Raw genomic sequence first — 12,062 nt, 5'->3', positions numbered from 1 at the left:
TTTTCTATTACCTGAGTGGTGAATTTGTGCATGATTTCTATGCAACGCTGTGTCTCCCAGTATATCTTCGGTGAGGTCAGTTTGAAGAGGAATGATGTTCTTTGTGAGGGATTAACGAAGCGTTTTGACATCACCGTGGAAACACTAAACGAGCAAGTGATATTATATTCGTTTTCCCGCACTTGGGCCTCGGGGACCATACTTACTAGTTCAGAGCTTTGACATATTCAAATTCCTGGTTCTTTTGAGCATGAACCTTTACACCCATTGCGGTTTCTATAAACCAAGAGGCTCATTAACAAATTAAATTTCTAACGGCTTAAATGTCATACCCGATATAGTGTCTAAAGCCATGCGACACACTACAGGAAACATGTCGATGGCCGTCCTACCATTGGCACGAGCATATAAGTTCTTAGCCATAATGGTACTCTGTTGATCGAAAACCTCTACAAATTGTTCCAGTATTTTGAAGTGGAATGCTGGAGTGATTATCTTGCGGCGGGTATGCCATTTCTTCCCATTACTCAAGAGCAGACCACGACCCAACCAATCGATCAAGAAATCATAGAAACTGCTTTTGGTAATCTGTTGCTGGCTGCTTAAAATGGCTTCGCAAAGTTTTGGATCGGTGACCCTCAAATGCATCTGATTGAAAACCCAGAAACGATACACTTTGCCATACTTCGCAGTGTTTTCTTTTAACATCGTCTCGATATCTGGATGATGAGATGATCGCATTGAGACATAAACACGAATGATCTTGTTTATAACTTAACGCCAAAACCGACTCACTTGCTGTATTGATGTTTCTCAGACGCAGGGCATTACCAAGAATAGGCAGTGCTTTTGGTCCGGTTATATTGGATTTTGCTAAGAAGGCATCTCTTTGTTTTTTGTGCAAGTAGTCCCAACCCACCAGAACTGCCAGTATGGCCGCTATCAACTCGAATAGCATGTTCCCGTCAGAAATTATAAACTGATACTGTTCAGTCAACAACGTCTTCCATCGAATGTTGCTATTCCCTCTCTTTTCAAATGAGTTTACAATTTGAAACAATGGTGGGCAAAATTTCTCTTAAGAAATTCTTAAGGGAAAATACAAACAACGATTATTCGGAGAAATGTAATTAATTAAACATTTTTTTAAACCATAAATTATATCCAATTAGACGCAGGGCATTACCAAGAATAGGCAGTGCTTTTGGTCCGGTTATATTGGATTTTGCTAAGAAGGCATCTCTTTGTTTTTTGTGCAAGTAGTCCCAACCCACCAGAACTGCCAGTATGGCCGCTATCAACTCGAATAGCATGTTCCCGTCAGAAATTATAAACTGATACTGTTCAGTCAACAACGTCTTCCATCGAATGTTGCTATTCCCTCTCTTTTCAAATGAGTTTACAATTTGAAACAATGGTGGGCAAAATTTCTCTTAAGAAATTCTTAAGGGAAAATACAAACAACGATTATTCGGAGAAATGTAATTAATTAAACATTTTTTTAAACCATAAATTATATCCAAGCAAGTGTAAAAAAACGTATTCCTTACAAAAATGTTCGTTTTAACGACAAAAATGTAAAGAGAACACAACATCGCTGGCTACAACGCACAACTGGCATCACTATATACAAAGAGAACTACGTAACTGTACATTTTAGGGATGTCGTTGACGAACAATTTTTAACTTTTTTATAACGAACTATTCATTCCATTTATTCCCAACCAAGATCCATACATTAGGTCACCTAGGAAGGCCAGCTGATATCTATTTACATATTTTGTCGAAATATTTAATTTCGAACATAAATAATATGTTATCGAACAACGTCCAGTAAAATCCAGTAAAAAATCGAATGTATGTGTCACAATTTGAAGTTGTTAAGAAGTCGGATACAAACAAAATTAAAAATTAATTTTATATATTTCATCCTATTATACATTGCATATTGCTCTATAGCTCCATAAAAATTAATATATGAATTGAATATATGAATTGAATAAAATCGTGCACAAATGCAAGAAAATTATATCAAATATTGTGGAAAACAGAAAAAATCAGTGCCGTGATTTACAAAAAAAAATTGTGCGATTTGCAAAAAATATACGATCGACACCACTATTCGGCATATAAACAAATGTAATGATGGTTATCAATGTAGCTCTCGTTATGAACTCGGTCTGAGCATACTCTGCACAAGCGGCTATTGTTCTCCATTTAAAGCAAGTTCATGTGTTGATCAGTAGTGTCGCGATTTCAAACTGAGAACTTGGTTGCGGATGATATCAAGTATATTTGCTGTTAATCAGTAGGCATCCCCGTATACTTACATATACACTTATGTTAGCACGTTATTAGTTGCGTATCGTTTCGTCGGCAATCATAAGAATGTGGGCGTGTTTCCTAGTTGGAGTATTTATATTGTTGTTGATCTGGGACTACCTTAACAAAAAACATCGCAATGATGTCTTGAAAAGGTCAAACATTACTGGCGGTGTCAATTTACCTTTAGTAGGCCGAGCTTTGCAAATGATCGGCGCCAATTCCGAAAGTAGGTCATTTTTTTAAACTTTAATCATACAATACATCATGTTGTCCTTGATCTAGATTCCATTGACCGTATACGCCAATTTTCACGGGAGAATGGGAAAATTTTCTATACTTGGATATTGCACGAACTGGTAGTTTTTTGTGCCGACCCAAAAATATTGGATTCCTTGCTCAGCAGTCCGGTTAACATAACAAAGAACAATGTTTACGACATGTTGTCCTTGTGGCTTGGTGATGGCCTACTTATGAGTACGGGCAAAAAGTGGCGCAAAGTGGCGTAATTGAAAAACGCCGAGAAACTTTGGAGAATATAACCGCAGAAGACAGCCAGTCAGACGAGGATGAGCTGCTGACAATTGGGGCTAAAAACATATGGCCTTGCTAGACATATTAATGCGAGCATCGGTAGAGGGTAAATCCCTTAGCAATGAAGACATTCGAGAGGAAGTAGAAACATTTATGTTTGAAGGTCATGATACCACCACCAGTGGCACTTCATTTGCATTGTACATGATATCCCGCCATCCGGAAGTGCAGAAGAAACTCGTAGAAGAAATAACAGAGGTAATCGGTGTGGATGCTGTCGCAACACCTACATACCGTCAATTGCGGAATCTACGATACATGGAGTGTGTTATAAAAGAATCTATGCGGTTGTACCCTCCAGTACCAATTATAGGAAGATATTTTGCAGAAGACACCGATTTGAGTGAGTATGATAAGTCCGTTTGGGCTGAAGCCTGACATATCTAATAATCCTGATGCCTATTGTTTTTTAGACGGAGTAGTTATTCCTGGCAATTGCCATTTCAATGTTCCACTCTTTGTGGTTTTGAGGGATCCAGACTATTTCAAAGATCCCAACGAATTTAAACCCGAACGTTTTTTTGCGGAAAATGCCGCAGACATATACCCATTTGCATACACTCCATTTAGTGCAGGACCCCGAAACTGTATTGGTCAAAAGTATGCGATGTTGGAGATGAAAAGTGTCATTAGTAAAATATTACGACACTATGAACTTCTACCCATCGGGCCCGATGTAATTCCCTCACTGAGTTTAATTCTACGTTCTGCAACTGGTATACAAATGGGCCTGAAGTCAAGAAGCAAATCACAATAAAATAATAGCTGTTTTCTTTAAATATTGTACTCAAGTCTAAATTCTACTTGTTTATATCAGGCATATGTTGTAACATAATCCAAATTAAATTTTATTCCAACAAAGCATGTACACATACTGGTTATTCATTTCACATTCTTCTTTACTTGGTTTTAAATTGACCGAAGATATTAGCAATAAAATAGACAGAGAGAGCTGAATAAAGATGCTGCCGTAATACCCGTTTACGTTATGAGAGCAAATGCACAAACAAGAGATCAGCGGACAAGTTACTCATCCAACTACAATTTTGATATTAGAGGGTGGCGTACAAAAGTATACACACAATTTGAATGACATTAAGGTGGCTTGGCTTATGACTGATAATTGTCAATCTTAAATATGTCCATTAATACAAAATAACCCATACTCAGGTTTTTTGTGGGAATTAAATGACAGTAAAATGGGGTTTTCAAAAACCATATCTAATGTTTCGTTGGTTTTGTTCCAGTTGTGGCACCCCAATACACACTGTTTATTATCGTATGGTTGTTTTAGTTCTGATAACGAAAACATCTTGCGCTCTATTCTCAGATTTGTTCGTGTCTCAGTAAATACACAAAAATAACGACACTCTGAAAGAGTTCTTAGCACTTTAGTATATTTTCGGTTTTCGGTATATGAAAACGAGCTGCGGGAGCGGTTAACACAAACGACAATATATCATGTTTTTAGAAATCCTTATTGTGTTTCTTAGTCTGCTTTTGCTATGGGACTATTTATCGAAAAAACGTCGCAATGATATGTTAAGTTATATGAAGGGACCCAAACCGTTACCGGTTGTGGGGAATGTTCTTTCCTATCGTGGACAAAACCCTGAACGTAAGTAGTATTCGAGTGGTATTTATTAGATATTAGCTATACCTACGTATCTTATAGAAAAATATAAATATTGTATCACTCAAATGAGATGCGGTTGTATTTTTTGCGATATCTCAATGGTTGACTAAATGTCGTGGGATTATCCGTAACTACGTTTGTCTGATAAGGTGTTTCTATCGTTATCGCAATTTATAATAACATATAAATCGATTAAGCGAGGGAAATTGAGATGAAGTCAGTTAATAATACATTCAGAAATTAATCAAAATCAAGTCAAGTTTGGTTCTGTAACAAAGACGACCTTTTGCCCTTGGTTGCAAAATTGTAGTAAATTGAAATAATAATAAAAAAATGGTTTAAAAATTTAAGGAAAAACTGAGTACAAAAATTAAAAAAATATATAATATATATTTGTATTTGGTAGTTGTAGTCTTTTAAATTACTAAAGTGTTTCAAAAATAATATTTGCTTAACTTACCTTCAGAGATTATGTCCTTCATCACCAACAATAGCAAAAAATATGGTGACATGTATCGTGTATGGATACTTCAGCAGTTGGCTGTTTTCTCATCGGATCCTCGTGATCTTGAAGTCATTCTGAGTTCTCCCCAGCACATAACCAAGAACAATCTATATGAACTTTTGCATCAGTGGTTGGGCACTGGTTTACTCATGAGTACAGGCAAGTCTAGAACTAAAATCGCACTGAAGCGTATATTGTATTAACAGTGTATCCAACTCTGGTTTTAGGCAAAAAATGGCATTCACGTCGTAAAATTATCACTCCAACATTCCATTTCAAAATTCTGGAGCAATTTGTGGAAATATTCGACCAACAAAGCACGGTAATGGTTAAAAGGCTGAGTGACAAAGCCGATGGGGAAACTGCTGTTAATATCTTTCCAATTATTTGTTCCATGGCCTTGGACATCATTGCTGGCAAGTATTGCTTTTTCTGTTCACCTGTAACATTTTTGAAAAATAAATGTTATTGATTTTTCTAGAAACTGCTATGGGAGTCAAGATTAATGCCCAAAATAATCCTAAATTTCCATATGTTCAGGCTGTGTTTACGTAAGTAAGAGCTAACCATTATATATTTATTTGAATTGATGTGCGCTTGGACTAACCTATTTTCATACAATACACGACTACTTAATCACGATAATAGGCGTAAATCTAAAAGAAAAGTTTAGTCATCCAGGCAGTATATCGGGAATATTTTCTGAGGAGCGTATAATGAACGGTTAATATTACTTATACGGTCCGATTCTTTAATATATGTATAAATTTTCCAGCCCCTAAGCAACTTTGGTGAAGGAACCAATCTCGATTTTCGAGTCTATTTTTTTTTATTTTTTTCCCTAATAACATAATTTTCAAAATTCGATTGGCCCGCCCTAATATATATATATATATATATTTGCATTCGTATTTAATAGAGTAACAAACATAACCACAAAGCGTTTCATCAACGTTTGGCATCGTATCGATTGGATATTCCGTGTCACTGCACCGACAGAATATAAACGATTGAATGAAAGTATTCGTTTGATGCACGATTTCACAGAGAATATAATTATGGAGAGGCGCGAATCATTGCAAAAGACGGTCGGTCAAAATTTATCTCTTGATGAGGATGACCTTGGCCAGAAGAAACGAATGGCGTTGTTGGATGTGCTCTTGCAGTCCACAATAAATGGTGCTCCCTTAAGTAACGAAGACATTCGAGAGGAAGTAGACACATTCATGTTCGAGGGCCATGACACCACGACAAGTGGTATATCATTTGCCCTTTATCTCATTGCCCGACATCCAGAAGTTCAAAAGAAGCTAATGGAAGAAATTGTCGAAGTTTTGGGAACCGAAAAGGATCGTCCCGCTTCATATAGAGATTTAAGTGAACTGAAATATCTGGAATGCGTTATAAAGGAATCGTTGCGTCTTTACCCACCAGTACCCATGATTGGTCGTTACTTCACCGAAGATGTTGAAATACGTAAGTATGCTCTCGGTTACTTAAATGTTCTTTGTATAATCTTTCATTATTGCAGGCGGCAAAAAGATTCCGGCTGGTACCAATTTTACAATGGGCTTCTTCGTATGCCTTCGCAATCCCAAATATTTCCCTGATCCTGACGCTTTTAAACCAGAACGTTTTCTAAGTGAGAATGCTGCCGAAATTGATCCCTATGCTTACATTCCCTTCTCGGCTGGGCCCAGAAATTGTATTGGTCAGAAATTTGCCGTTTTGGAAATGAAGAGTGCCATAAGTAAAATTTTGAGATACTATGAATTGTTGCCGTTGGGTCCCCAGGTTAGGCCAATGATGAATTTGATTTTGCGTTCGGCCAATGGCAATCACATTGGATTAAAACCGAGACAGTATTAAGGTACTGCTGCCTATCGACGAATGTACTTAAAATTGAGTTAATAATTAAATAACTAGACAATTAGTAAAATAAAACAAATTTGTTTCTGAATCTGAAGTACATAAAGGACTATCAGTATAATTTCCACCTGGATATCGGAATATATAACTCGATTGCAAGCAATCTCTTTAAAAAAATTCTCTACAATTTACGATATCGTTGTCCAAGTTTCTAAATAGAAGGGTCGAAGCGAGAATAACATATTTTAAATCGTGTTTGTTTATTGCCATATTGCCATTTGGTGAACTATTAAAAATACCCATTTTTGTCGATGCAGACATGTGTGTTTGTACATCTTCTGCAGTATGAATGTATTCACGACGATAAATGAGGAAAAAGGCCTTATCATCAAGCACATGTGTGCCAATTTCAGTGTTGCGGGCTTTTGCATTTTCTTGTTAGCCTTTGTGAACACTCTTCTCTCTGAACATTTTCAGTATTCGTTTAGTACAAATAAAAACAACATCGTTTTTCGTGAAATTGAAAATTTATTTTTCTAAAATCACTTTGTGAGTTCATTCAAAATTTGTCAACATTCGTCATATGTTTCGAAGTATCTAAAGAGTCAGAAACGGATACGGACTGATAAATACAATGAATCAATGATTGTTTGCATTTTGTTCGAAATCGATACTGAAGAGACTGCACGCAATATACTACAACCCCAACAACATTGCAGAGAAACATTCGCCAGGTAAAGAGTAGCGCGTGTGGATGACGATACAACTGCGAGTATTTTACGATTTGCGATTTAATGTCAAACCAGAGACGTAGTCAGGCCTCGGTTCTTATAATTGTTTAAGCAAATATCAATGGCGCCAGTATCTTATCATGGACGCAGTTAACACTAAAAATAGTCAAAAATATGTTTAATTTATACAAAACCTAATCATTTTGTCGAATAACACAATAAACATTTCTTTTTTCGTTTAGATAAATTCACGTAATTTCTTTAATACAGATGGTTTGGACAATTCTTCTGGGCATATTTGTAATACTCCTCATAACTGATTACCTTAAACGCCAACAAACCATAAAGAACTTAGGAAATATCCCCTTGGTATCCCACATACCTTTCATTGGAAGTCTTACGGTACTTTTACAGTTAAATCCCGAAAGTAAGTCATTTTTTTTGTTTGTTTTACCATATTACCATTTACTAATCATTTTGTAGATTATAAAACGAAATGGCATGAATTCATTCGACATTATGGGAAAACATTTGCGGCTTATATTTTTGGCATGGTATTTGTGATTACTACGGATCATCGCGTTGTAGACGCAATTCTCGGCAGCAATGAGTATTTGAGGAAGAATTTGGTGTATAGAATGCTCTCAAGGTGGTTGGGCGATGGACTCTTGCTGAGTAGTGGAAAGAAATGGCAGACAATGCGAAAAATCATCACACCCACATTTCATTTTAAAATACTTGAAGGATTTGTGGAGATATTTGATCGTCAATCTGATACTCTGATCGCCAAACTGAAGTCGAATGCTGATGGAATAACTCCCATAAATATTTATAAGCCAATGGGTCTGCTCACCTTGGATATAATAGTCGGTACTATGGCCTAAAAATGACTCACAGTATTATTGGTATAAACTAAACTAAATTTCATTGCAGAAACGGCAATGGGAGTTGTTTTCGATGCACAATCAAATTCGAAATCAGAGTTCATTCAAGCCGTCAATGAGTAAGTTTTTCAAGTGAAAATACCTGGGAGAATTTTGAAATGTTTCAATTAGAGTTACAGATATAATGGCAAATCGATTCGTACGTCCCCATCTATCTATCAAGCTGCTGGCAAGAAAAATGCTCAAGAAACAAAATAAAGGAATTCAAATTATGCACGATTTTACCGAAAAGATTATTGAAGAACGCAAGAAATTGGTTCTACATGCCGAGTCCAATGAAACAACGCTTGTAGAGGGTGATTCTGATGGCATTGGTGCAAAGAAACATCTAACATTTCTAGATGTTCTGCTACAAGCCCGTGTGGATGGTCAACCCTTGCTGGATAAACAAATTCGTGATGAAGTCAACACCTTTATATTCGAAGGCCATGACACCACTACATCGGCCATATCGTTCTGTTTGTATGCTCTATCACGCCACCGAGAAGTTCAAGACAAACTTTTTGAAGAAATACGCAGTAATTTCGGTGATAACATGGAGCGTTCAATCACATACGCAGATTTGCAAAACATGAATTATTTGAATTGCGTCATCAAAGAATCGCTGCGTCTGTTTCCTCCAATTCCAGCTGTTGGTCGTTGGATGGACAAAGAATTGAAAATGGGTAAGATGAATGAGTAAATGAAAATTGAGTTTGAATATGCTTTACATGTCATTATGTTGTGGTAACATATTTGGTATGTTCCTGTACTGTAAGAATCGACTAATGTGTGCTATTTTATCGTAGTATTGTTATTATCTATTGTTATCTTAGTAAAAAATTGTACATTCTTGCAGTTGCTGACATAATGCTGGTGCATTCCTTGATCCGAATTTTATAAGAACTAATTCGAACTGTTATTATTTCCAGATGATTGTTCCATACCACGCCACTCAAATGTCGTTATTCTACTTTGGGAAATACTGAGGGATCCTGACAATTTTGAAGACCCATTAAGCTTCACACCTGATCGCCATTTGAATACCGACAATGTCAAAGTGACTGGTTACAGAAACATACCATTTAGCGCTGGACCAAGAAATTGCATAGGACAACGTTTTGCTCTCTACGAAATGCGAACTATTCTAACAAAGATACTGAGAAACTTTGAATTATTGCCGCTAGGTGAAGACATCCAAGTCTCAATGAAAATTGTTTTGCGTTCAGAGAATGGTATAAATATTGGACTCAAGCAACGACAATATAAATGAGCAACTATTGAATAGTTCTCACTTTTACCTTAGAATATAATAAAAACGCAGTTACCTACATCGAAATTTGAGACCCACGTTTTGTTTTTGTCGTTCGAAATCTTTCCGATAGATATGTAGGTTTATTTTTTTACATCCGAGAGAAAACTGTTTCATGTCAAGTTACAGAGTAATTAATACTGGAATAACAATTGCTGAAATCTGTAAAATTTCAAGTTACAGAGTAATTAATACTGGAATAACAATTTCTGAAATCTGTAAAATTTCAGCCATATACTTGACATTTTCATTGAAGTTATGCGTCTGCTATATATTTACTTAGACCCCAGTTGGCGGAATTAGTGGAGGGTAATACACCATTGACAATTTTGCCTTTGCATGGTTTGTCTGTCAAAGGAAATGTTTCAATGACATGGGGATCTCACGGGGAAGGTAAATTCCTTAATCAATCTTGTTAACTTAATTTACACAATGAACAATAATTATATAATATTTATTTATTCTTGCCTGGACTATCCTATTGATGGTTTATTCCAATTCAGTTTCAATGTCAAATCTCGTCCAATTCTTTTTTGCGCGCCGTTAACTGAATGAACAGACCTAATTTAAGGGCGTCCATATGCAAAGAACTCGTAAGAAAATGACCAAGCACCGTATTGTTTACGAATGAGAGTAATGCATAATGGCGATATTGGACATGGAGGAATGTCAATCAGCTGATGCAATTCTGTTGGCTAAAACATAAATTATGACGTACTTTGTATGACAATTGGACATAGCCCATAGCCATTCATATACAAATAAATAACTTATTACAACCCTGTAAAGATTATATATCCCGAAAATGTGCAAATTTGATAGAGAGTAATTCAAATTGGCATTCAAGGCCTAATTTTTAAATATTTGCAGCGGTACACGCAAATACTTTTTATGGACCAACAAAAGACAAATTCTGCTTGTTTGATAATGTGACCGATTATGTCCGTCATTCATCAGGCAATCCCGAAAATATTCATGGCTTTTGGACAGTCAGTAATCGATACAAAATGATAGTGTGTACTCGCCTTTAGACTTTTCAGTACAAAAAGACAACTAATCGATTAGTCGAAAGTCGAGTGAGGTATCCCTATTTTACAGAGTGAAGTGAATCGTTGAACGGAACAGACGAAAATTTATCTTTTGTAAAGAAAATAGTTAGAAAAATTACACGGCGCGCGAAGTAACAAATGCTCTTATTATTCTAAGCCCATCGGTCAATAAATCTAACCGAAGTTTTATAAAGAACACAAAGTTCAGTTCTCGTTCGTTCAGTTTCGTAAAATAGTGTACATTTTTTTTCTTTTGCAAAGTCTACAGTAAACTTGCAATTTCTGTTGGTGTGTATTTTGTGAAAATAAAAGAAAAGAAAATATTAAATGGAATTGGGGGTGTTCGTTGCAAACAATTTTTAGTGTGGAAGCCCTCGACAGAAGGGAAAAATTATTTTCAGTGTCTATTTTGTGTTCGGTGGTGGTGGCGCATGTGGTTGTTGGTGTTGGAAAATTATTGAGGGTGTCAAAGAGTGTATAACATCAGTGTTGAACTGTGCTGTAAATAAATAAAATGTATTTGATTCCTAGTTGTTACTCCTATAGCTACCCAAGATTAAAAAAATAACAAATACTGTCGTCTGCAAGGAGAAGTAGAACGTGAATGAAGATGTTGGGATCTTGAATGAATTTGCATGTCCCAATAAAATGCGTACAGCAGAAACGACGCTAGCACACATACATGACAATGCCCGCCTACATGTTCAGTCCTGTGTATTAAAAATTGTTAATGTGTTTGTGTGCTCTCTGTTTAGCATTGCCTTTGTCCATCATCTTGTTGCCACTAATAAACAATATATCTGGAACCTGAGGATGATTTTCCAGTCTTGCTTCTATTTAAAATCTACCTTTTTATGAATTATCTCATCGTGTGCTCCAGATTGTTTTATTCGGTTACCCAAACATTTGACAGTAGTAGATTTAGCCGGTTTCTCAGCGAGATCATTAAGGAGGTTGCCACATGGTCCGAAGAGCACTTCACATGGGATTGTCAATTTTTATTTCAGCTAAATACGTAAACGTTCGTAAAGTACACTTCGTGCTATTATAAATTCGTTTTCGTGCGTTCAGCTCAGACTCTACATTTCCTCATGACTTTTAAAATTAACTAAGGCAATGTG

General features: G+C 36.2%; 3 protein-coding genes and 1 pseudogene across 3 annotated transcripts; 3 read left to right on the top strand and 1 right to left on the bottom strand.

The window, feature by feature from the left end:
* Positions 1 to 205: 205 nt before the first annotated feature.
* Positions 206 to 958, bottom strand: LOC133320894 (cytochrome P450 4d2-like). Its single transcript, XM_061530005.1, has 3 exons — positions 796 to 958; positions 333 to 719; positions 206 to 276 (listed from the first exon to the last, which is right to left on the bottom strand). Exons 1-3 carry the CDS (start codon positions 956 to 958, stop codon positions 206 to 208), a joined length of 621 nt encoding a protein of 206 aa, XP_061385989.1.
* Positions 959 to 2,388: 1,430 nt separating this feature from the next.
* LOC133338952 (cytochrome P450 4d2-like) lies at positions 2,389 to 3,673 on the top strand (annotated as a pseudogene).
* Positions 3,674 to 4,377: 704 nt separating this feature from the next.
* LOC133338899 (cytochrome P450 4d2) lies at positions 4,378 to 6,926 on the top strand. Its single transcript, XM_061547026.1, has 6 exons — positions 4,378 to 4,534; positions 5,019 to 5,216; positions 5,285 to 5,473; positions 5,539 to 5,608; positions 5,977 to 6,533; positions 6,589 to 6,926. Exons 1-6 carry the CDS (start codon positions 4,378 to 4,380, stop codon positions 6,924 to 6,926), a joined length of 1,509 nt encoding a protein of 502 aa, XP_061403010.1.
* Positions 6,927 to 7,927: 1,001 nt separating this feature from the next.
* Positions 7,928 to 9,853, top strand: LOC133338951 (cytochrome P450 4ae1-like). The gene is made up of 5 exons (XM_061547078.1): positions 7,928 to 8,084; positions 8,141 to 8,527; positions 8,591 to 8,660; positions 8,713 to 9,266; positions 9,513 to 9,853. The coding sequence occupies exons 1-5, from the start codon at positions 7,928 to 7,930 to the stop codon at positions 9,851 to 9,853; spliced, it is 1,509 nt and encodes a 502-aa protein (XP_061403062.1).
* Positions 9,854 to 12,062: the final 2,209 nt, after the last annotated feature.

The sequence above is a fragment of the Musca vetustissima genome, unplaced genomic scaffold (assembly GCF_032173495.1).
Source record: "Musca vetustissima isolate MV318-11 ecotype Yass unplaced genomic scaffold, APGP_CSIRO_Mvet_v1 utg704, whole genome shotgun sequence".
Taxonomy (NCBI): domain Eukaryota; kingdom Metazoa; phylum Arthropoda; class Insecta; order Diptera; family Muscidae; genus Musca; species Musca vetustissima.
The sequence above is the reverse complement of the archived record's forward strand: the minus strand, read 5'-3'. Positions and strand labels throughout refer to the sequence as shown.